Below are 24,243 nucleotides of genomic sequence, written 5' to 3' on the forward strand. Positions count from 1 at the left end.
TAAAGAATGTTACTAATTCGATCATTTTCAAAATGCAGTCTGGTTTAATTCAAGGAAACTATTAAGAGTACATTAAGATTCCCTGATCGTAGGAAGATTGATGTTGCTTAGTAGTGCAACATGTCCTGATTAGAGCCACATCCAATCTACCTTAAAGGGACAGTTCACCCCAATATATAAAAAACATATTTCCCCTCTTACCTGCAGTGCTATCAGTCTGGACTATTTAGGTGTTGGATGGTGATTTTTGGAGATACCCACCATAGAGTAACTGCCTCATCCAGTATAAAGCTGCATTCACATGATACAGGATCATCTCTTTGCTCACCAAGCGGTCGGGCGCGGTTCATTTCTATGGACACCGTCTCTGTTAGCTTGGGCCCCTACATACAGCTTTCATCTGATTGGTTGCATGTCGAAAGGTCAGTGGTAACAATTTCAAAATTGAAATAATTTGAACTTTGACTGCTCAGCGACAAGTTTGAGTAGTGTGCGACACCGATGGTGGCTCTTTAGCTGAGTCTGGCAGCACCGGACTCTCTTTAGAAACACAACGGCAACGCCAGCGCAGAGCTGTTTTACGACTAGTCATGTGAATGCAGTTTAATGGAACTAGTTGGCGCTTGTGGTTCTCAAAACACCAATAATTACATTTGACAAAATCAACAATAATACATATTTCCAGAATACATGACCGGGTTACTAGAGATAATCCACAGACCTTGTTGAGAGCAGTTTTATGAAGTCACTTTTTTCTTTCTACTTTATCACTACACAAAAATAATCTTGATAATGCTATTGAACAGAGGCTGGAGAAAGCAAGATGAAAATGTTAATGCCATCTTCCTCGGCTCTAGCGTTAGCTATTTAAAGATGAGCTAATAGGAGCCTCCATGATTAGATGTATGCTTCCTTTGGTGCGGTGATAAGGTAGGAAAAGAAATGTCCTGCATAAAACTGCTAACAACAAGGTGTGAGGACTATCTTGTGGGGGGTGTACTTTCCCTTTAAGTCTGAGTACAATTTGGCCTCATTCCCAGCTATGCTTACATTTGTGGTATGGCACCATTACAAGTCATATACACCGCACTTGTTGAAGGCATAGCTGAAATGACTTATTTCATGTGGTCTACCTACTCTCTGATATAGTTTGTCATCCATATAAATAAAATATCCGCTGCACGATGTAGTTGAAAATATGTGTGTGCATAAGTATGGTGTATTAAAAAAACTCCAGTGAAAACTCCAGCAGGTTTTGCTTCCAGACTTTTATGCAAGGTGGGTGCTCTTAATACAATCTGATCGATGCATGTGTTAATCTTAACCCTAAAAAGACTCATATAATACTTTGTCTCTGTTAAATTCTCTGAATACATCCGGTAACTCTGGAACTGAGTGTGTTGAAGGCCTTTGTTGGCACTGAAGAGGTTTAACCAGCCCGCAGGGTCTGTGTTTTTTTTTTTTTTGGCTGACTTTCAATCAAAATGTCTTCAGGTATCAATGTACAAAACAAATGCTTAAACTTCTCAAGGACAGCTTTGTGTCTCTCTCACGCTCTCATGCAATAAGATCTACATAAGGATGCAGGATGCAGTCTAAAAACAGCGTTCCTTCTTGGCTAAAAAGCAGGCAGAACTCTTTACAGGAGTCCAAAACTGATCTGGGGCCAAAAAAGCCATTGATGCCACCTGGGCCATTGTTACTAGTTTTTAGTCGACTTCCATTTCTGATACGGTGCAGTGCCATATCCATTCTGGCTTGTTTTCATGGTCCACTTCAATCTTTCAGTGAGTGCTGGCATCAGGAGCGCAGGGAAACCATCTCTTCTGTGATAGGCTTCATCACCTTTTCTGTAAGAGGGAACAATTTGTCTTTGCAACCAATCCACGCTCCTATTTTGGCGGTATGACCACTAGTGGCGCCCCTCTCCGCGGCCTCCACATCAGCACTTGGGCGTCGTTGGCGTTGGGCCTCCCCAGTGCGTTGGGAGGGATGGGCTCCTGGTAGTTAAGAATGTGCGGCTGCTCCTGGTAGGGACGCCCCACCAACGAGGCCCGAGAGCCCAGAGGCATGTCGGGCTCCACGGCAATGTCCACACGCATCCGCCACCGCACCGTCTGCAGCACAATGCGCTCCTGCAAGAGAGCAGCGTAACGTCAAGAGAAGACATTAAAGGGGCCCTTTTATGGTCATTTTCAAGTTCATATTTGTATTTTGTGCCTCTACTGTGACATGTTTCCATGATCTACTGTTCAAAAAGCTCTATATTTTTCTCATACTGCCTGTGCTGCAGCACCTATTTTCACCTTCTGTCTGAAACCAGAGCCCACACGGATTTTAGCCTTTGCAGACCATTTACATTCACAAACACCTATGACACTACAGGAGAGGAAAATATCAGCTATAGGATGTTGAATGTAGGACTTGTACTTGTGTGACTTGTTTGTTATGGAGTATTTTTGCACTGTATTGTACTTAAGGGGAGACACTACAGGTGAATACAGGTAAAGAGACAATATTTTGTTTAATTTCAAGTTTTCTGAATTGTTTTAATGCAAATCAGGCATTAATGAAAGAAATACATGTAGCTATAAATGATACATGAATAAACCGTTCTGTCAAAATGTTTGGTGTATGTTTGTGGCTTGAGTTTTTGAGAAAAACTTACTTTAAAGATATGTATATAAGTTTGTATTTCTGTATCATTCATTTAGCAAAACGCTACACAGAAGAATGGGGTGAACGAAATCGCTAATATATACTGTATTTATCTTCCCTAGTATACTGCTTCTATTAAGCTAATTATTTTAATTATTACGAGTTTAATTAAATGTTATGCTAAGTATGTATATGAGGCAATTACTAATAATAACTTTAGGAGAACTATACTGACACAAAAAGAAAAAGAAACACAAAAATGTGTATTTTAGATATTTTCTTTGCACTAGTATATATATATATATAATAGCCGGTAATATATGATATGGAATCTATAGGCGAAACTCTAAAAAATGATCAGTGCATGAAAGAATGATGTTTGTTTTCCTGTATGTATGCAGGCCGCAGTGTATTTCAAGTACATGAGTGTATTTTTGAAGCCGGTCAAGTTGATTGTTTATTTTGTCATCTACTACTAATAGTAGTAATAGATGTAGTTAAAGTGCATCCTAATAAATTATGTATTACTGTGGCTTTGGTAAATATCTTTCTCAGAAAAGTATTTTACTATTAGTTTTCAGTCCCCATGGGGACTTGCTTGGCTCTTATTGCTATTCTGACAACCTTCTCCTCATAGCCTCAAAAGTATAACTATTCCACAAAGACAAAACATGAAAACTGTAAGCATTGTGATGCACATCCACCGCATAGGCTTTATTCTGCAGAGTTGAAGCCAAAGATGACGTACTTTGTAACTTTACACCAGAAAATAAAAGTGCAGGAAGAGATAACTACATTACGGTCAGTTCAAAGCAAGCAAACATCTCCATACTTTGCTGCTCTCTGTGTATTTTCTCCTACCTTGGTGACGGAGTTCATAGCCACCAGCCAGGTGATGAAGCTCTGGTCCCTGGTGATGTGGGTCAGCATGGGCGTGTTGCTGTTGCTAATGGGCACCGCCCAGGTCACACTGGGGTAGAAGTTGTCGTTCATGCTGACCGTCAGGCGGGACGGTTTGGACGTGGGTCCGGTCAGGGTGACTGTCTCGGTGGTGTTGCCGTACCAGGGGTAGCTGACACCGTCAGAGTCGCTGATGGCCTTCACCCGACCCTCTCGCAGCTCTGGTAGCTCCCAGCTGGACCTGTGGAGGGGACAGGAGAGGACAAAGTGAGAGGGTGCTCTCCTTGGGCAGGTGCAGGGTCGTGTAAGGGAGTTGTGCACACACAAAAACTCCTTCAGTGGTAAAAAGTTGATGCCATACTTACATGCCAATATCCCCATAGGTGTTGTAGAACTCCATCTGGGTACAAGCCTGGATCCAGCCCACCACCCAGGTCTCATTGCGGGGCACTGGAGGCATCACAACCCCTGCCGAGGCCCTGAAGTAAGGCGTCTTGTAGCGGAGCACAATCGGTGAGTTCTCCTCGATGATGGTGGGACACTGGTCGATGGAGGCTGAAACCTCGTACACCACAATGTTCTCCCGTCTGATGCGGGGCTTGCATGCGATGCTCTGAATACAGCCCATACTGCAGGCGACAAGCAAAATGAGCAAAACCAGAGAAGAAGGGAGCAGATGATACCTGGCCAGTATGCACATCAGTCCCCTCCGGGGTCCACCCTTGCCTGGAGAGCAGATCTTTTAATTGCACATCATTAGTTGGGAAAAGGGTGGAGAGAAATGATGGGGAGTATCACAGTCAGCACTCATCTAACATAAAAGCGTCCAGCATGATGTGCTCAGGATGATATGGAGGTGAGAGCGCAGTGGGGCCTGGGGGGGAAGTATCACAGATCTCCGCAGCCTCCTCCCCCCGGTCTGCCTGCTGACTGCCGCACTGCCCTTGGCGCTCGTCCCCGGGAACTGCAATCCGGCCTCCCCTGGGCTGCTGCTGCGTCTCCGCCGTGCGTCCGGAGGCTCCCCTCCTTGTCGAGTCCACACGTCCGGCTGCACGTCGGTGCCCCTTGATCCTGCTGCTCTGCTCCCGGCTCTGCGCTGTCATGTCAAGTGGCGACAGGGCAGCCAGGTGCGTCAGAGGAGGGGGGCTGGATGTCTTTTGTTTGCTTGGCTTTTTCCTGTATTATTAGCCCTACATTCGAGCGGCACCCTCAAAAGACAAAATCGGGCTCTTCATCACCTTGACCTACATGAAAAGAAGCCGCGCGAGGATGCGTCTTTTAAAAGCGAGACAACCGGTTATTTTAATGTTTTCCTCGCAAAGTGCTTCCATTCTTGTGGATGCATGAATGGTGCATCATGAATGGAGGCAGCGAGGCATGAGCGTGGAGAAAGCGGTGACTATACCCTGCCGCTCGAGCGTTTCTCGGTGTGTCGTCTCATCGTGAAGTGTCCTCGAGCTGATAGTGAGCCTCGCGGCGCGGAGAGCATCCTTTCCCAGCCGTCTTCTTTAGTGTGGAGGTGCTGATGCTAGGGAGGCAGGGGAGGGGCGTCACCCGACCTCTGCATTGAAAAAAAATAACAAGTGCAGGGGGCGGGGCTACACGCCTGCATCACTCCTATCTGCATCCTCATTGGTCGATGAAATAAACAGCGGAAGCAGTGTCATTCTGCTGCTCCTCGACTTCCTACCACGGACACGGACACACATTCACCCGGCACTAGCTTGGCTTATTATTTTGGTCCCCACCCAGTTTGGAGTTCCTGTTGCTGGTTTATGATCGGCGGTTTGTTCGCTAAAGTATTCCAGAGGGTGCCGAGCTTGTTGTACCGGGTGTCGCTGATGATGAAGCCGCAGGTTGTTTTCGTGCTGGGGGGGCCTGGAGCCGGCAAAGGGACCCAGTGCTCCAAAATCGTGGAGGTACGAGTGATGGCGAGAAAAAAAGACAATGAAAATAATGACTTTCATGTTTGAGACTTAGCGTGCCGTCATACAAATTATATTTAGTACATTTTTAGGATGGTTATGCTTTTAATAGCGCCTTTTTCTATAAGGTACTGTCTACATTTAAATGTCTTCCGGTTGTCCTCTAAAATGAACCTGTTATAGCAGCTAGCTAGTTAGCCTAATTTGTATGTGCTCATATTTAAGCCTGTAGTGATAGAAATTAACATTGTATTATCTTTAAACTATTCTGAATATCATCAGCATTCATTTCTGACACCTTAGTCAAAGCATTATAATAATAAAATGGGGTTTAGGCTTTTAGCCCTCTGTTTAATATTGTGTAGTCAAACGCCTGAATGAATTGGCTAAATGTCGGCTAGTTAGCGTCACACAGAGTGCAAATGAAGCCAGCAGGAGACACCCTATTGACATTTGCACTGTGTTCTAACACTATCTTTGACTTTGGTATGTAGTAAAGGTTATGTAATGGTCAATGTGAGTGTGAAGAGGGCTTGGTCTCTCCACCATTGACTTTGAACAAATAGAAAGAGATGGGCACGTAGGCCCATTCACTGGCTGAGAGATTGTTGGTGATCACCCCATACAGCTGTTAAACATGATGAGTCATACTTACACATAAAACACCTGAATTTGGATTGTACATTTAAGAAGTTGTTGCTAAAGTATCCATACATGACACTTTTTTTTCTCTAGTCTGTTTTGATGTGTCGTCACATATGCTGTGGTTGTTTGTCATTAATGATAGAACACAAATCCAGTTCATTCTATGAATTGGGTGGATGGCTTAAGAGCAAAATGGTCAAATGGTATGTGAGTTATATAAAAAGCCACCCAAAAGTCCCTACTTGATGCTGCAGCTTTGATATTTGTCTGAACTCTTGAAGGTTTATGAAGCTACAGCTCTGCTGGAAGCCAATGTTGATTCTTTCATGTTTGACTAAGAGGGAGCTTTTGAGAGACTTTCATTTAATCGTTTATTTGAATTGGGACAGTGCACATTGATGAACACTTTAAAACAAAATAATGCTTACAAGTGTAAATGAACCGGATTTTAGCTTTGAGCTCATTTCCATCCGTAGTCCCGTCACATACAACATATAAGAACATGACATTTATATACATAGCAAAAATAAATACATGATATGCAGAAAGAGCATGAGCAGCATATACAAGCATTTACCACATGGCAGTACAATGTAGCAGCTACGACATATATAGTGCAAGATAAGATAAAAGTGCCACATAAAGTGCGATAGGAGATACCCCTATGTTAAAGTGCATTTAGCGGTGATTGCACGTCTGTTTGTTTCTCAACCATTCTTTGAGTTGACCTTTAAAACTATTAAGAGTGGGACAATCCCGTATCTCAGTAGGGAGGCTGTTCCACAATGAGCTGCCCTTAATGGAGAGGACATTTTGTCCAAAAGTTGTCCGTCTGCGGTGGATTTCACAGTCTCCTCTGGTTTCTGACCTAGTGCAGCGTCCAGTGTGTTTTCTGTGGATGAATTCCCCTAAGGGAGGGGGGGGGGGAGCCAGTCCATGTAAACATTTATAAATAAAACACATACTTTTAAAAGACTTAAAATGGTCAAAACTCAAGAAATTGTGTTTTTCAAGGATGGTACAGTGGTGGTATGGATTTGATAACTACCCGGATGTCTCTGGGTGCTGCCATAAGCAGGCCTGTCTGGCAGCTATGCATAGAGACGTCTTTCAAGCGTGCACAAAGATGGAGAACACGTAAGCCTCTCCTTAGAGGCTGGCTTCTCAAAAGTTAGAATTATACTGTCTCTCTTTTTTTAAATGACCAACTGTAGCTTTCTCCTCTCCAGAAATGTTCTCTTGATCACTGGTTTCGGAGTGCTTTGTTTCCATAGAACCGGAACTGATAGGATTTGATACAAATGCCATCATTGATTCTGCTTATCGTTCTGATTCTTTTATTGATTCCTGGTCCATTTTCCATGTGGAGAAAAAAAAGTAAACCGACACATTTCTTCAGCATCAATCAAGTTGTTTTATTATCTCAGACTCTGAACACATGGTAGAATGTCTCCCTAATAACATTTAAACATGATACAAAATAATGATTTTACTGATATTATCATCTTTCTTCATAAAATGAGGCTTCGCTTTGCACTTGTTCCTCTCCTTTATGACTTCTTATTGAACATTTCCAGCGGCGTAGAGTTTGACGCCATAATGAAGACGCATCTGTCAGAAAAAAAACATGCCGGCACCCATTAAAGGAATCTTATCATACAGTGTAAATATTAGATATTTTGATTATCTTCCCCGGGATTTGTTAAGAGTTCATATGGGTAGCATTACCTGTCCTGAAATTGCTAAAACAATGATCAATTTCACTTTTAGGAGTTGCATAGCCAATACAAAAGTTGTATTTCTTCATATGCTTGCATTACCTCTGTGGCATACGATTCCAAAGAGTTCAGACAATTTGGAAACTGTTCCCAATGGTTATCCCTAAATACCATTTTCATCAACTTTTAAAATAAAAAATGTTTGTGTCTCTCAGAGCTTCAACTACACCCACTTGTCTGCGGGGGACTTGCTGCGGGCGGAGCGGGCTCGAGAGGGGTCGGAGTCTGGACAGCTCATTTCCAACTACATTAAGGAGGGCAAAATTGTCCCTGTGGAGATCACCATCAACTTACTCAAGAAGGTATGCCCCAAATACAGGTTTACATGTAAAAACAGGAACATATAAATCAGGTTTGTGTTTGCCTAGCAAAGGACAGGATTGTGTGTCTGCCTGGGGCCAGTCCCTTTTATTCATGACCATACTGCAGTAAACAAGTAGTAACAATGGACATTGTTACTACTTTTATGAAGTAGATACACCAAAACAAACATTTGCCTCTTAAATTGAAACCTATAATCAGTTGTTGATAAAATGATAGGGTGTCCAATCTTATACCATTTCTGACATGAATATGGATCATTGCAAATGATTTTCCTGAAACAATTTAACGCTAATATAAATAATCACACCTGCAGTGTGAGTAAGGGTGTATATCTAAAGTTTCGTCACCGTCCAATATTATTATGATATAAGAACAATATTATATCATATTGATCCTTTGGACAGCAACACAATATTTGCTTACATCACAAATTCTGCCACGATATTATCACAATTGTTTTATATCAGTTCACAAAAACATACAAAAATTGAATAAACGTTTTTATTATTGGACTATTTCAGACATTTCAAAGAATAAATAACATTTCATATATTTTTTAATTCAAATAAATAATGAAGTCCTCCTGTACGCTATAAAGTGCCACGTCTCAACTGTTACGTTTCAATCGACGGATCATTACACTGTGAAACTGTACGCTTAATTTTTTTAAGGTCCCATGTCATGGCCATTTCTACTGATCATAATTCCATTGTTGAGGTCTACTAGAATAGATTCACATTGTTCAATGTTCCAAACTCACATTGGTTTCTCATACAGCATCTCTGTATAGTATGTGTATTCACTCTCTGTCCTAAACGGCTTGTTGGAGCCCCTGCCTCCCCCTCCCTGTAAGCCCACTGTGCTCTGATTGGTCAGCTCGCCCACTCTGTTCTGATGAGTCTACCACCGTTACAGCTGAACATCAGTGTTTATGTGTTACAATGGCGTTAGCAACCAGAAAATGACACCTGTAAGCAAGGGTGTGACTTTGGTTTGAGAAGTGGGGGGGACACAAAACAGGGGGTCCTCCGCAATGAAAAATGTTCTCAATTTAATTTCCTGCCTTTCTACAAATATATTAGGGACTATAGTGTTAACAAATCCAAGAAAAATGTGTAGTGTATATAATGAGTGTGCACACTTATCTAGTATCCTATCCATGTGAACCTGTTTTATTTGTGATGAAAATAAATAATAAACACATTTAAAAAGTGGGGGGGGGACATGTCCCCCCTGTCCCCAGTGGAAATTACGCCCATGCCTGTAAGGACAAACAGATAAGAATGCTGCGTGGGGTCTGGGTGCCGTGTTGGCGGGACGTTGCGCGGCTGCGAGGAGCGGACAGTGTGAGCTGGATTACTGGTGTCATTTCCCGGTTGCTGTGTGGGGTCTGAGCTCAGGCTGAGTGAGTGTGTGTGTGTGTGTGCGGAGCTCAGGCTGAGTGAGTGTGTGTGTGTGTGCGGAGCTCAGGCTGAGTGAGTGTGTGTGTGTGTGCGGAGCTCAGGCTGAGTGAGTGTGTGTGTGTGTGCGGAGCTCAGGCTGAGTGAGTGTGTGTGCAGAGCTTCGCGGATTGGTCCATTTGGACGTAGTGACGTCAATAGGCCCCGGAAGAAAACAATGGAAACAGATAAATCCCCAACGAGGCGTTCTGGGGCAGCATAGACAGGTCTTTTCTGTGTTAGAGTTTTACTCGCTACAGGGTGTACTTTGAGGGTTTGTGACTCTGCAGACCGTTTACATGCAGAAAAAGCTACATAACACACAAGGGGACGGGTAATAACCGGAAAAGCATGACATGGGACCTTTAAGTTTGTCAGCAACATGAAACGAGAGTTTTTCATTGACTTCTACAGAAAAAAAACATTAAGTAGAATCTGCATGTCTTTATTAACAGCTGGTTTCATTTGAAAAATCAGCTCTATCAAAACATTGATATTAGGGCTCTAATCTTTCTTCCGTTTCTGCAGGCAATGGAAGAGACCATGCAGGAAGACGAGAAAAAGTTCTGCTTCCTCATAGACGGTTTCCCCCGCAACAAGGACAACCTTGAGGGCTGGAAAAAGGTCATGGAAGACAAAGCAGATGTCAAATTTGTTCTTTTCTTTGATTGCGGCAATGAGGTGCGTCATGAAAACCAGGAAGCTATAACTCTTCCAGCTGTTTTTAAACACAAATAGAGACCGTTTCAAATGAGCACACCATCTATTTATCTTTTTCCCTCAGGTTTGTATCGACAGGTGTTTAGAAAGAGGGAAGAGCAGTGGACGCAGTGATGACAACAGAGAAAGCTTGGAGAAAAGGTAAAACAGTTAAACAGCACTGAACCCAAGAAGTATGTCCTGCTGCCTTTTATCCACTGATTGAATATTTCCGTCTGTAGCAACGTACAACAAGCAAATCTGATCGTATGGGTTTGTCTGACCTGTTTAGCTTGATATCTGCATGTGTTTTTGACCTAATTTGTCTCCTTTGAGTCCCCTGTGTCGTCTGACCCCAATAACCAGTCTTCTTTTTCTTGCAGAATCCAGACCTACCTGCAGTCTACACGACCAATCATTGATCTGTATGAGGAAAGCGGCAAGGTGCGCACTATAGACGCCTCTCGCTGTGTGGATGAGGTGAGTCACTTCTTCTTCTTCTGCTTTGGGTTTACTGGCAGGCCGCAAACAACTTCACGGCGTATACTGCCACCCGGAGTCCCCGGCCGGAAGTCCCCGGAGTTGGGGACTGGCTTCAGTAGAAGCCTTCCAAGTAAATCGCCAGAATGCCGACACCTCCTCATCTCCACCGCTCCCATGTTTTCTTTTGTGTTGCCATAAGTTAGTCTCTCTCCATTGGTGCGCTGGGCTAATGCTAATGCTAATAATGCTAATGCCAGCAAATACAATGGCGGCTTCACAAAAGTTTTCCAAGTTTTACGGGGCGTGGTTTGCAATTTGCCCAGCCAATCAGAAATGGGAACCTTTTCCTCCCAGGAATGTACCTGCTCTCTAGAAGGGAAAAGGGGGTGAAAAGGTTCTAGTTCCAGATCTTTTTGGTGTGAACGCAAAATCCCAGGAACTATCGGAACTATTCCTGGGAAAAGTACTCCGGTGTGAAAGTGCCTAATGTGTCAAATGATATTGTGATGTGCTTTTGCTGTAAATAAAATAACAAACTTTTCATACAGTAAACAAAGAAAACAGGCCTTTACAATAGTCAAAACAAATCAAACAAAAGAGGCAAAACTGAAATAATGAATAAACAACTTAGGTGCTCTTTCTTTCTTTCTTTCTATGTTTAGGCTTGTATAACTTTAATGGCAACTTAAACAGTAATTTAACGGTTAAAAACTGTGCCTCGAAGGCGCCTTTCCGACTGACTTCCCATCTCTGTCTCTTTAGAGGAGGTAAATGTAGTCCTTTATACATCCTTGACTACAGACGTCACGATTAGGTGGCCCTTTTTATAAACAAAAATACTGGCTCTAACACAACTTTTGTAAATGATAATTTGGCTATATTGAGACTTGGATTAAAATGGGCTCAAATATACTGCCATGAGGAAGTGTTTCTTTTAACAAGGTGTGAATGAAAAATCTGCATAACATGAATCTGCTACTGTTTTTGTAACTTTATTGATTGCTGTTTTTTTTTATCATTAATATAATGTATCTTTTATAGTATTTAATTGTTTGGGTATTTTTGTCAAATAAAAATAAAAATGTGTGTGTTTTGGACAGTTGGTCCAACAAATCAGTCACCTTGAGGTCTTTTGAAAAAGAAAACATTATATAAATGTAATCCAATAATTACAATCAATAATGAGAATAATATATTCAACAGCAACCCCGTAACTGTTACAAAACGGATAATTATCATAACTAGCAAGCTATCAGAATGATAGACAAATGGAATGCTTTTGTATGTATTTAACTTTTGATCAGAGTTGTTTGTGTAAACTCGTCTGCTTTTCTCTTTCAGGTGTTTGCTGATGTGAAAGCCGTCCTAAAGAAAGAGGGTTGAGTCTCCCCAGCTGCCAACAACATTCATTTACTTTTTAAGATTTCTTTGTATCAAGTACACTAATAAGTTGATATGCCAATTCATATGACTTTTTACCTTTGGTTACATTCTTTTTCTTTGTTTTACATCTCTTTTGTAAAGTGCTGCACTGTTGGTTTGTGAATGTGTGTACAATATGTATCGGTATGAATGACATTTGAGTTGCTAAGCAGCTACTAGCGATCAGAAGAGGTCACAGCTCGTAGTCCGAGGCCTTCGCATAGGAACAAAATGTATCGTAGCTTAGCTGGACACTTTCCGGTCAATCAAACACACTTCTAGTAGTCTGGTATTATATCACCAATGTCTTCAGAGGATCATGTCATCTGAGGCAGCCATAACGCTTCAGACCAAATAGTTTGACAGGATGGTCACATACAGGGATTTGTGTGAGAACATCACATACTGTAGCTTCCATATCAAACGCATAAAACTTCTGTGTTTAATGGACAGGGCTACAGGAGCAGTTGCCTTTGTGCCAGAAGTTACCTGCAACACGGTTTTTGGTACATGGCCCACTCTTCATGAATATTAGACCCCTAACAGAAGGCCCTGATGAGCTTCATCCCATGAGATCATTGATAAAATATGAAGATCAAAATGAACATTTACTGTACTGTATCGGTGTGAAGGAGGGAGGATAAAACGGAAAAGTAAAAACAATGACTTTTTTTCTCTTTGTTTTTCTAAACTCATCTACATTATTCAGTCAATATGATGAACTTTCTTTATGTTGGTTTTGTGTATTTCACTTTGATGCTAAAGTAAACATTTTAAGACGATTCTAGAAGTTAAAAAAAACCCATGCAGGCTGTGGCTTTCATCCTAATCAGCCACCAGGAGGTGCTGGACATCACTAAATAATTTGAACAGGTATTTCAAAGTTATTTTCAGTCAGTTGAATTTTAACAGGATAAATAAATAAGGAAATTAATTTGTAAAATGAAGAAATATTTTTGACAGAATATAGAACATTTAACATATACACTATTAATATATACATAATTTGAAAAATCGTTAAATGTATATTTTTATATTTTAAGTCTACATTTTTATTCTTTGACTTTTTCAGTATTTGTTTTTTAAAGCATCAGCTAAATGTAATGGAATACATGCATTCATATATTGAGACTGCAATTTATAGTTTTTATTAATTAATAATTTGTTTATGCAAGAGTTTATTTATTCTTCATCTTTTATCTTTTCGTATATATTCCAGTATCCACACATACAAAGAAGTGAATCAACTAAAGTCGTTTTTCTATTTATGAGAATTGTGTTTTGTATAAGAGTGAAAACGCAAGTCTCCTTGAAAAATCCGTTACATTTACTTGAAAACAATGAACACAGGGGCTACATAATACATTTTTATTTTCATGTATCATATATATATCATCTGCAGTTACAAAGACATTTGCTTACATATTACTAATATTCCTGAGCGTTTTTTTTAGCTTGAGGCCTGGTGCTTCTGCATCATAAGAGCTACACTCAACAAATAATCAGCTTTCAAAACAAAGCGTACCAGCCATGCGTACACATGACAACAGGGCAATGTACCAAAGGTGAAATGCATACCAACAGCAGTTAATAACTACCAGGGCTTCCATATGGTCAGCGTTATAACACATTAGTAGTTCGACTGTGACGGTAGCGAATAGAGAAGCGTGAATGTAAGGCACTTTAATACACTGCTTTGTACGAGTGCACTGTAATACACACGGTAAGATAACACACATCACACTTGAATGATCCAGCTGAATCATTGCAGCACCAAAATGTAATTGAATACAGCGAAGAAAAAGTATAAATAGCAAGTGCCGAGTCTAACAAACAATTTCAACATGTCAAGAGCTTAAGTAGAAATATTTGAAAGAAAAGTATGAAAAGATATGAATTACAGCATTATGTCATGAGCATGTGCAAAATACCAACAGGCTAGAAATGATTGAAAAATATGTACATAGCATTTTTTTTTTAAACATTATGAAAATAAAATACGTACCACAAACTACCAAACGGTAAAAATAAAAAGCTCTTGTTTAAGCAACAAATGTAACGTAAATATATTCGTTCTCTGCCAGCAGATGGCAATCTGAAAATATATATTATCTTATTTACATAAAAACAAATTGTGAAAGTGTGATCACATTACTGGGCAAATTCATACCGTTATCAAAGCAAACCTGTAACAGTGATATCTCAGTCCGAACGACAGGACCGTCCTTCAATGCTGCTTAAAATTCACATTCAAAACGTACATTCTGTTAAGACATTCACATGGAAAGCATAAACTTCTACAATCTTTGAAATACCAAAGGGAAATGTGCATTATTTACAAATGCATAAAGGGCAAACACATACATATATCATATTTATGTTTCTGTTTGTAAAAATATCTTTTTACAGCACCGCGGCCGATGCAAAAGAGAAAGGGAAATGACAGGGGAAGGGGGGGGGGGGGTTCTCAGCAGGAGTTCACCAGGCCCGTGAGGATGTTGCTGGGGGTCCTGCGGTACTGAGCCTTGGTGTTGGTGACGGCGCCGTGCTTCTGCCGCAGGTGAAGCCTCAGCTGACTCTTGTGTCTGAAGTGAAGGTCGCATTTTTCACACTGAGAAAAAAAAGAGAACATTTGTAACTTTGAAAGGGGCCTTTCATGCTCATTGTCAGGTTCATATCAGTATGTAGTGTCTCTACTGTGACATGTCTCCATGCTTTAATGCTCAAAAAGCTCTTTATTCTTCTCATACTGCCTGTGCTGCAGCACCTCTTTTCACCCTCTGTCTGAAACCAGAGCCCAGTCTGCTCTGATTGGTTAGCTGGCTAGCTCTCTGTTGTGATTGGCCAACTGCTTAGAGATGTCACGCCCCTTAGCCTATCACGTACAATATGTCTGAGCACTAGCCGATAGAAGTGAGAGTGTAACATTGTGATGTCAGTATGTTACGGAACTAAACAAACAAGTCCAATGGAGGCGTTTCAGGGGGGGAGTGTGTGGGAGAGAAACTCCCTCTGGAGGGAACACAGGGATTCTAGCCTTTGCAGACCATTTACACGCACACAAGCTGATAACGCACACTTCAGGAAAGAAAAAAACGAAAATGCATTATATGCCCGCTTTAAAAAGGCAGATGCATCCCCTACAGCTACAGGTGCTCTGCAGGATTACCACTCAGGATTTAATACTAATGATAGGCACACGGGGGGGAAGGGATTACTCTCATTTTAGCTCAATGGATAAGGAGGGAGCAGCTGAGGAGGAAGCTTACATGATAAGGCTTCTCTCCGGTGTGAATGCGCATGTGGCTCTTGAGCGTTTGCAGGTGGCGGAAGTGAGTTCCACAGATCTCACAGGGGTAAGGCTTCTCTCCGGTGTGGATCAAGACGTGGGCGCGGAGATGGGCCACCTGTGGGAACAAATATATATACTTTAAACATTAAGTCTTTCTTAGGATTCCCATTAGCAGTAGCATTAGCATTGGCTATTCTTCCTGGGATATACTCACATACATTCAAACACATTTACACACTATAGCATAGTATATATACAGGTCTTAATGCTTCTCCCTGTATCTTTAATCTGCGTGTTTGAATCCATGTGTGGTCTCTTATCCCCTCTATTTTCCCTATTTAAGAAATCTATCTCTCTGACAAAAGATAAACTGCTATTGGTCTTAGAGCCCATTTCGAGTTGCAAGTATCTTTTGATTTGTTTCAAGTTGATTCTAAAGTCATTAGATTCCTTTGTTTTCTTCACCTGGACAAATCTGGAGCCGCATGTCTCGCACTTGTATGGCTTTTCTCCAGAGTGGATGCGGGTGTGTGTCTTGAGATTTGCTGGCCGGTTGAACTGAGCGCCGCAGATGTTGCAGTGGTAAGGCTTTGCACCTGGAAGTACACATCAGCAGGTTGAACGATGAGTATAACAGTCACACATGTAAGGTCAACTTAAAGTGACTTTAAAGGCACAAAATGTCATGTCCTGCCACTAGGGGTCCCTCAATCAAAACAATAACAAAGATGGAGATTGGGATAAAATAATGACATAACACAACAGCTATATGACATAGTTCTAGTGGTTTTAAGGCTTTTTAACACAGAGATGCTACATAATACTCTAAAAAAGAATGTTAATCTCACCGGTGTGAACGGTCTTGTGGCTGGCCAGGTTCCCCTTGTAGCGGAAGGCGGCCTGGCAGCAGTCACACTTGTATGGCTTGTCACTGTGCACCTGGGCCATGTGTTCTTTCAGGGAGTCCTCCTCCGTGAACTTACAGTCACACCCGTTGCAGAAGTAGATGTTGCTTTCTGCACAAAGAAGCAATGAAAACAATGAGATTTTAGCACACCTCCATGGTTTTGTTTTTAAATAATCCTAGTGTTGATTGACGGCCACCTACCGCAGCCGGAGGAGGAATACTCTGAGTGTAGCTTGGTGGTGTCCTCTCTGCTGTAAGAGTCCGGAGAAAGGTGACCGATATCCAGGCACTGCGGGCTGTCACAACCACAGGAGGAGCATCGGCGGTAGCTGCGGGTAGAAATACAACCACAGAGTTAAAATAAGTTATTTGCTACCATAGAAAAAACACCATATCATCTTCTTATTTTCAGTGTTGTACCTGATGCTGCTACAGGTGCTGCTGCTGCAACTCTCCACGCTCTGACCCGTGTGGATTTCTTCTCTGTGCTCGCCGGCCGCCTCCTCCCCCTGCGCCTCGCCTGCTGCAGCGCTCCTGCAGGGGCTCAGCGTCGGGGACATGGGTGTAGCTTCAGCGCCGCCTTCCCGGCTCTCCTTATCGTTTTCGTCTGGAGTTTGGTTCATATCAATCAGCTTGTACTTCTTCCAGTTGCGGGCCTTGGTGTCTTTGGAGCATTCTGAGGACTGTCTTAGGCTCAGCGCTGCGTTCCTGCTGCTGTTGGACTCGGTCGGCGAGTTTGGCTGGCAGTCGGATCGGAGGGGGCTTTGAGGGCTGCAGATCACACCTTTACTAAAACCTTGGGACAATCTTGGGCAGCCGTTTTCCTCCATGGGGGATATGGACCTCTGGGTAATATTGGTGGGGAAACTGGAGTGGGAGAGCATGGTGGTGGACTCGCTGTGAGGCACCTCCGAGCATCTTTGCTGGGCCCCTCCTCTGGGAAGGTCGCTGAGCTGGTGGGGGCCTTCAAGCTTCGTAGAAGGAAGCTGGGAGTCGCCGTAGACGTGATAGGAACCGGAGGTGTTGATCCCCCTGAACACATTGGGGGTGTAGCCCTTGCAGTCCTGGAGCGGGGACGGGAGGATGTTTCTGAAGTTTGGCTCGTTGTCTTCAAACGTCCTCAAAGCAAGGATGTCCTCGGACAGATGTGACGAGCAGATCTCGGCCTCCTCAATCTGATGGCTGCTGAAACAACAACAAAGTATGTGTTGGAGCGATACATTGATTTATAGTATTGAATAGTTAAACATTTATTTTCTTGTTGTTTTTCTTTATTGTAAATGTATTATTATTTATTGTAATTATTTTAGTTAAGTAAAGTAATTCTTTATGCTTTTATTTTGAAGGCAGTTTTGGGCACCGCGTGATTTGGACCCTGGTGATAAAAATAATTGGAGACGGGTGTTGGTGGGATTGGCGCACCAAAATGAGCAAATTGTTATTTACCAGGGAAAACACAGGAAAAGCCACAGTTGAGACCACTGTCATATATATGTTGGATATTGGATTGTCGGTAATACATTTACAAAACAACTTTATTGCCTGGACATTGGATAAATTCCCCTGCGTAAGATTCGCTCACTTTTTTTTGTTACATCTTCAGTTTTATTTATTTGTTTCGCCGCTAGAAAAGTAAGTTTAACTCCAACTCGTTCATTTACGGAGATATTGCAGTGTGCCACATTCTTTGACTCATGTACCTGGACTGGATGAACCTGAGGCAGGTGTCGGCCACGTGCTCCATCTGGAGGTAGATGGCTGTGCTCATGGTGGCCTGGACCAGACTGTCCTTCAGGTCCAGACAGGACGTGTACATGAAGTCCAGCAGGATGGAGAAACCCTTGGCGTCCACTTTGGGGTCCAAGCCTATGGCACTTAGGTTGGCATTCTTGGGGTCCATGAAGACAGAGTAAAAGAAGCCACTGTAAGATAATAAAAGAAAAGGTGGTTCAGTGTTATTCAAGTTGTGAAATTAGATGGTGTGGCGGCGGTGTCAGGAGCAGCAGTTCTTCAAATACATCACACATTTAACATAAAGACAGGTGGAAGGAAACACACCTTGTGATCGACTGAATTAAAATATAAGCTCCAAGAAAAAGCCCTTTATTGAGCACATAGGTATAGGCATAGGTACTCATGCTGTCTGTGTCAGATCTGATAGTGCATACCTGCAGGCTACCAAGATGGCCTTGTGAGCGTGAAAATGCTGTCCGTCCACCTGTATGGCGACATCAGTCAGGATGTTGCGGCTGCGGAGGCGGTTGAAGTTGAGCAGGACGTCACCCGCATGGCGTGTGAATTGAATGCAGCCATCAGCAGTCATGGCCATGCTGTCGAAATCTGATGGAAGGCGAAAATCATAAACTGAGAGTAAGTTGCTGAAAGTGTTCTGGGTAGATGAATAACAATGCGGTTAAATTGGCACCTACATGGGCATCACTCAAGCAGATTCTCAGACAAAAGTAATTTTACTTAAAGTGTAATTTACCCATTGCTTCTTATTCTGAAATGTTAAAACGTTGTGTGGTTTTGTTTATTGTCAGTCAGCTTTGGCCTTCAGTACTGACTTCAAACAGTAGATGGCATGCTGAGCCATTTAACATTTGTAAGAAATGTCAATATCATAGTAAACCCCAGCCTTCAGTATTTCATCACAGAACAGTCAGTGCACAGTAACTAAGTACTTTTACTCAAGTATTGTACTTAAGTATTTGTTTTAGTTACTGGTACTTTACTTGAGTATTTTAATTTCCCGCTACTTTATTATTCTACTCAGCTGCAATTCTAGGCAGATATTGTACTTTTTACTCCATACATTAATTATTCAGATGAATGCCACAACATATGATCAACAAATTATGATCTTTTAGTGAATTTAGCAGTATTTAAGCTGCAACATTAAAGTGATGAAGACATTGATGCAGCAATAATTAGAATACAATACTATTTTGTATTCTAAAATTAGCCATTGTAAGTAATTATTTTTGGACTTGAAATATGCCATGTTGATGCCAATTATTATTTTTCAGTAACATTTTGAATGTCAAGTTTCTTTAACATAATAGACGAACAATACAAAAACGTTCACTTTGCATATTCTGCTACACTGAGTAAAGTTAATAACCTCAAATTAGCCCCACCAAAATCTGTTCTCTCTTTTTGTAATAAAGCGTCAATTATACACGAATGAACAGTCATTAAATATAATAATAACCGCTTTTATCATGTGTCATCACCTCTGGCTCATTCGTGTGCAACAGCAGCCAGATGCCTTCAAGGACTGACATCAAAACAAGCTTTGAAGCTAACAAGTGTCCTGACAGCGCCTCATCAAAGAGAGGCGCCATTGTAGAGAGAAAAGTCGAAGGGAGTTTCACTTAATATTTTCATTAAAAACAAGACCAAATACGCAATGGATTTGCGACAAAAACTGTGACTTTATCATTTCGAAGCGACGTAAAATACTGACAGAAACAATAATAAAACAAAGTATAGCTTAATGGCGGACTTCTTTTTAGGATAACCAGTTTGATAACGGTGTCCCCATGTGTACTCTGCGGTTCTCCCGCATGTAGCAGCGCAGTGCTGGCAGCCTGTGGGTTGTAAACGTGTTTGACGTTGAGCACATTCCGTCCTGACTGCTCAGATTAGATTGCGAGTACACAGAGAGGTTTCCTGTTCCCCCTGTATAAGTACAACTCATCTAAATTAACCCACTAATACATTTACTCTTCTCCCGCCAAACGAACCGCGAGTTATCAGGGGGAGAAACTAAACTGCGACGGTGTGTTTTGGCAGGTTGTGATTCCAAGGAGTGGTTAGTTGTTGCTGCTTAACTTCTTTCGGCAGCGAGACACCGAGCAGGCCAGCACAAGTTTAGAAACGGGGTTAAGTCAGGGGACGGCTTTAATTATGTGGATCAAATGGTGTTTTCACGACGGAAACTAATAAGGGAAATTCCTCGGTTTTGCATATTAAACACTCAGTGAGATGAACAGATAGTTTCAAGACATGAGAAAATGCGCAGAAAGAATTAGACGTCACAAAACCAGCCCGACTAGTCCTGTTGCGACACTTTTGCAGCCTCTATTGCCAAATGCTGCACCAAACACAACTATAAAAGGTATACATGTATTCACATATGGATACAAACTCAAACTGCTGTGTTCGTTAAAGGTTCACGTCACGAGGCTGCTGTTTGTTTTTAAGTGTAACGGCAGCTATTAATGTAATTAAGTGACTAAATTAAACAACCTAAACAATTCACACTTCCGTTTAAAACAGTCAAAAGCAGTGCAGCTGTCAAAGTCATGCATTAAATCTGTTAGTTCACTTCTGTCTAAAGATATCACAACATTTTCAATATATAAATAATGAAAAATAATCATGCCCAGGAGCAGCCACAAGAGCAACATGTACTTCACAACACTTCTGACCTAATGCTGAGAAAAAGGAAGGAAAAAAAAGTCACCTTGTAAAAGTTTCCTCGAAACTCTGTGCATCACCAGTTCTGAGAATCCTGTTCTAAGAAACACAGGGGCTCAATTCTCGGAATTTCAACAGAGGACCGTACCATTATCTGCTAGGCGGGGGAGCTACTTATCCACATCTGTGTCATTTCCACCCTGATATCGTTAATATTGTGCACAACAACATTTATCTGCTCAGTAACAACTACTTTTCACACTTGTTTATAGGGTTGGTATGGAATTTAACCGAAGTATAAGTCGTGTATTAGTTTGTGTCGTAGTTAAATAATCTTCCCGTGTTGTGGAAGGGTCCAAGTGCAAGGTCAGCTGACCGAGTTATAAATACCGTGGGGAATATGAGAGCATGTTGTCGCTGTAAACCTGCCTGAGGTGCAACGAAGACTTGAGAAAAGTTATATTATCTTCTAGTATTTTGAAATATAATATTCCTGTTTTAGTTATTTGTTTTCTTCTTCTTTAACATCTACCCACTTCGTCTTACTAGCTGCAGTTTAGCAGCCAGTTTAAGTTGCTATGCGGATTTAACTGTCTAGTAAGCAAAAATGGTAAGAAATACTGAGATTTTTTACTTAAAGTAGTTGTACTACAGTGAAGGAATACTCTGTTACATGTAGTACACGTTAATGTGCAATAATATTAGCATCACACATTCTTAGAGTACCAAAACAAAAAGAATGCATTATTCAGAATGGCCAATTTCATAATAATAAATATAACTGGATTATAATTAGTGATCCATTAATGTGTTCACCATTGAAATTTTGCAGCTGCTAAAAGTGGAGCTAACTTAAAAAAGGTTTTATTCTATATACTTTTACATGTATCCTACTCCATAATACATAACTGATACTTTAACTGCAAAACATTTATTTGATTGCTTTTTTATGTTATACAAGTTTGCGTTGAAGATCTGGCAGTATGACATCCTAGGTTTAATGTCATGCGATTGTGATATAGTGAGCAATGTGTGTAAGGGTACATTAAGTCCTCAACTCTCCGAAAAGCTCACTCGTCTGGTGTTCCCACCACTTCCTGTCCCACCGTCCCAGCTGTTTACTCATCGGGGTAACACACAATCCCAGATGTATACTTAATGATGAAGAAGTCAAAAAGTTAGAAACGTGCTGCTTTTTAATGAACAGCTGACAAGAAGTTCCTGGATAACTCTCTCTGAATAAAGAACTGCTGTTGAGACAGACTGCTGTATGTTAATGAATGTGTGTGTAATGAAATGCTCCTAGATATTTGACCACTTTTTGAATGGTTTTTCCTTATAACTCAAAATCAGCTGCCAACTGGCAACAAAATCACACATATTATTTTGTGTCCCTTTAAAAAAAGAACACTGGCTCCTTGGGTAACCACCCAGGATCCTGTTCATAGGTACATAACCTCAGTTTAATAGTTTGTAATACAGTTGGCAGGCTTATTCTTTAGCTGAGTGCCTGTGATCATATTGCAATATATTGATACATTTAAAAAAATTAAATGCTTTGCTATAAGACGGACAACCGTACACCCCTGTCCTAAATAATCATTCACAAATGTGTTAATAATCATAGATAAACTTTAAAGCTTGCCATTATATTTACTACCAGTATTACGGTTTACTCCAGTTCTACGTGTCCAAGTGGTGTTGCCATACCTAAGCAGAAGCTTGACTCTGCACAGCAAATATTATGATTTTATTCTTACAAAATTACAACCTTATTTTCGTAATATTACTTTTTTCTCAAAATATACAGCTTCTCGAAGAACACAGATATGTTTTGAGTGCAGCAAATTCTGAACTTGGGCATAAATCTTGCTTAAACACAAAGCTATTAAAGTCTGGAAATGTATAAACAAATTTAAATGAATAAATGCATTACTAGGGTGAAAAATTGCCGGCAAGGTTTTACTTTCCCAAATAAAGGACACAAAATTGGAAGGAAGTGTAAACAGGGATAGCATAAAATATATGAATGCAATACATTTTTCATGAAAGCCACTATATTTTTATTATTTTTTGATGTTTTGAATTGTAACCTGGCGTATGAATTTGGTGTTTTCCTTTGCAAAAATATATAGAATGCAGGAATTGAAGCTCATACCCTGACGCCCTCTTAACCAGCATCCCCCCCATACAGAAATGAAACCTATATTGGAAAATTTAAAACAAATTATGAAGGTTTTTTTTTTCAAGAACAATTAATTATGGAAATGATCATTGATTTCACCTCCCTGATTCAGTCTCAGTTTTTTCTGTGTTTTCCGCTTGTTTTTGAAGGTGTAGAATCACCATCTGTTGGCTTCACCTTTCACTCTCTCGGTGAGGCTGACTAAACAAACACTCAGATAGGTTAGACCATTCAGTGGGAGGAAGAAGCAGGAGCATAGTAATTGTGACTTTACTTAGGAGCATGTTTGTCACTGAAATAAACATTTAGAATGCATTGATTGCCTTGAATTTGCAAACATATAGTCATTATTACCATACGCCCCTTTATAAACAGCGTGCATATTTTCAACCTTGTTATATTGACTCTGCAATTGTGTAAAACTAATTGTAGTATCACATTCCTATGGATAGGTCATATTTAACAACATCCAACACACGTAACAGTAACAAAACGATGTGTTTATTACTCCTAAATCTATAAAAAAAATCTTAAATGACTGCAAGAATTATCACCTACACATAAAAACAAGTATTTACGAGAAAAACAGCAATTTTCCCTGGCATTAGGTCTACTGAACATGTTGTCGAACAGAAAAACTCTCAGACAGAATTTTCCCCCGTTAAATAAATGTGCAGTGCAGCTCAACAGGTCTAAATTACAGCTGTTCAGGTGGCTATGGCAACAAAGAGGTCTATTTCTAGTTAATGTTTTCACTCGAGATGTTTTTCCCCTGCGGTTATCTTTAGTGGCCCAAGTTTCTGTGGTTTGTTCATCTTCACATCCTTTTGAAAGAAAAGTTTTTAAGCAGAGAGCCTTGTCAGAAAAAATTAACCTCTGATTTCCTGGTTTAGTTTTTTATTTGCTTGCAAGAAGTGCATAGATTTGATCAGTCAGTCTTTTCCCATGCTCGTATCGCTGCAGCATCTTTAATGTCAGGTTAGCTGCAGAGCAACAGCAGACAACCAAGAGCAGATGTGTAGCACACAAACTGCTGCTGTGTGGTAGATAGCTGAGCATTTAAGCGTCTAATCACACAAACATGTTGCTTCTGGTTCCATTTGCAGATCAAATATCTGTCACTTTGTTTGTTTTCTGAAAGGAAGTTATAATTCTTGTTGC

General features: G+C 41.0%; 3 protein-coding genes across 5 annotated transcripts; 1 reads left to right on the top strand and 2 right to left on the bottom strand.

Annotated features, from left to right (window-relative positions):
- Positions 1 to 1,264: 1,264 nt before the first annotated feature.
- fam78ba (family with sequence similarity 78 member Ba) lies at positions 1,265 to 5,043 on the bottom strand. The gene is made up of 3 exons (XM_034138040.1): positions 3,924 to 5,043; positions 3,520 to 3,799; positions 1,265 to 2,135 (listed from the first exon to the last, which is right to left on the bottom strand). Exons 1-3 carry the CDS (start codon positions 4,256 to 4,258, stop codon positions 1,893 to 1,895), a joined length of 858 nt encoding a protein of 285 aa, XP_033993931.1. The 5' UTR covers positions 4,259 to 5,043; the 3' UTR covers positions 1,265 to 1,892.
- Positions 5,044 to 5,221: 178 nt separating this feature from the next.
- Positions 5,222 to 12,944, top strand: cmpk (cytidylate kinase). Its single transcript, XM_034138168.1, has 6 exons — positions 5,222 to 5,477; positions 8,062 to 8,208; positions 10,198 to 10,350; positions 10,454 to 10,530; positions 10,752 to 10,848; positions 12,193 to 12,944. The coding sequence occupies exons 1-6, from the start codon at positions 5,334 to 5,336 to the stop codon at positions 12,232 to 12,234; spliced, it is 660 nt and encodes a 219-aa protein (XP_033994059.1). The 5' UTR covers positions 5,222 to 5,333; the 3' UTR covers positions 12,235 to 12,944.
- A 680-nt stretch (positions 12,945 to 13,624) lies between these two features.
- LOC117488866 (B-cell lymphoma 6 protein homolog) lies at positions 13,625 to 21,019 on the bottom strand. Of its 3 annotated transcripts, none has more exons than XM_034138016.1 (9): positions 20,944 to 21,019; positions 18,641 to 18,812; positions 18,173 to 18,394; positions 16,893 to 17,654; positions 16,674 to 16,801; positions 16,414 to 16,581; positions 16,031 to 16,161; positions 15,543 to 15,680; positions 13,625 to 14,884 (listed from the first exon to the last, which is right to left on the bottom strand). In XM_034138016.1, the coding sequence occupies exons 1-9, from the start codon at positions 20,972 to 20,974 to the stop codon at positions 14,741 to 14,743; spliced, it is 1,896 nt and encodes a 631-aa protein (XP_033993907.1). In that variant the 5' UTR covers positions 20,975 to 21,019; the 3' UTR covers positions 13,625 to 14,740. The 3 variants fall into 3 exon arrangements, with proteins under 3 accessions (XP_033993907.1, XP_033993905.1, XP_033993908.1); XM_034138014.1 differs by having other exon boundaries at positions 16,893 to 17,657; XM_034138017.1 differs by lacking the exon at positions 20,944 to 21,019 and adding an exon at positions 19,709 to 20,850 and having other exon boundaries at positions 16,893 to 17,657.
- Between the last annotated feature and the right edge of the window lie 3,224 nt (positions 21,020 to 24,243).

This window comes from Trematomus bernacchii, unplaced genomic scaffold (genome assembly GCF_902827165.1).
Source record: "Trematomus bernacchii unplaced genomic scaffold, fTreBer1.1, whole genome shotgun sequence".
NCBI classification, from domain to species: Eukaryota; Metazoa; Chordata; class Actinopteri; order Perciformes; family Nototheniidae; genus Trematomus; species Trematomus bernacchii.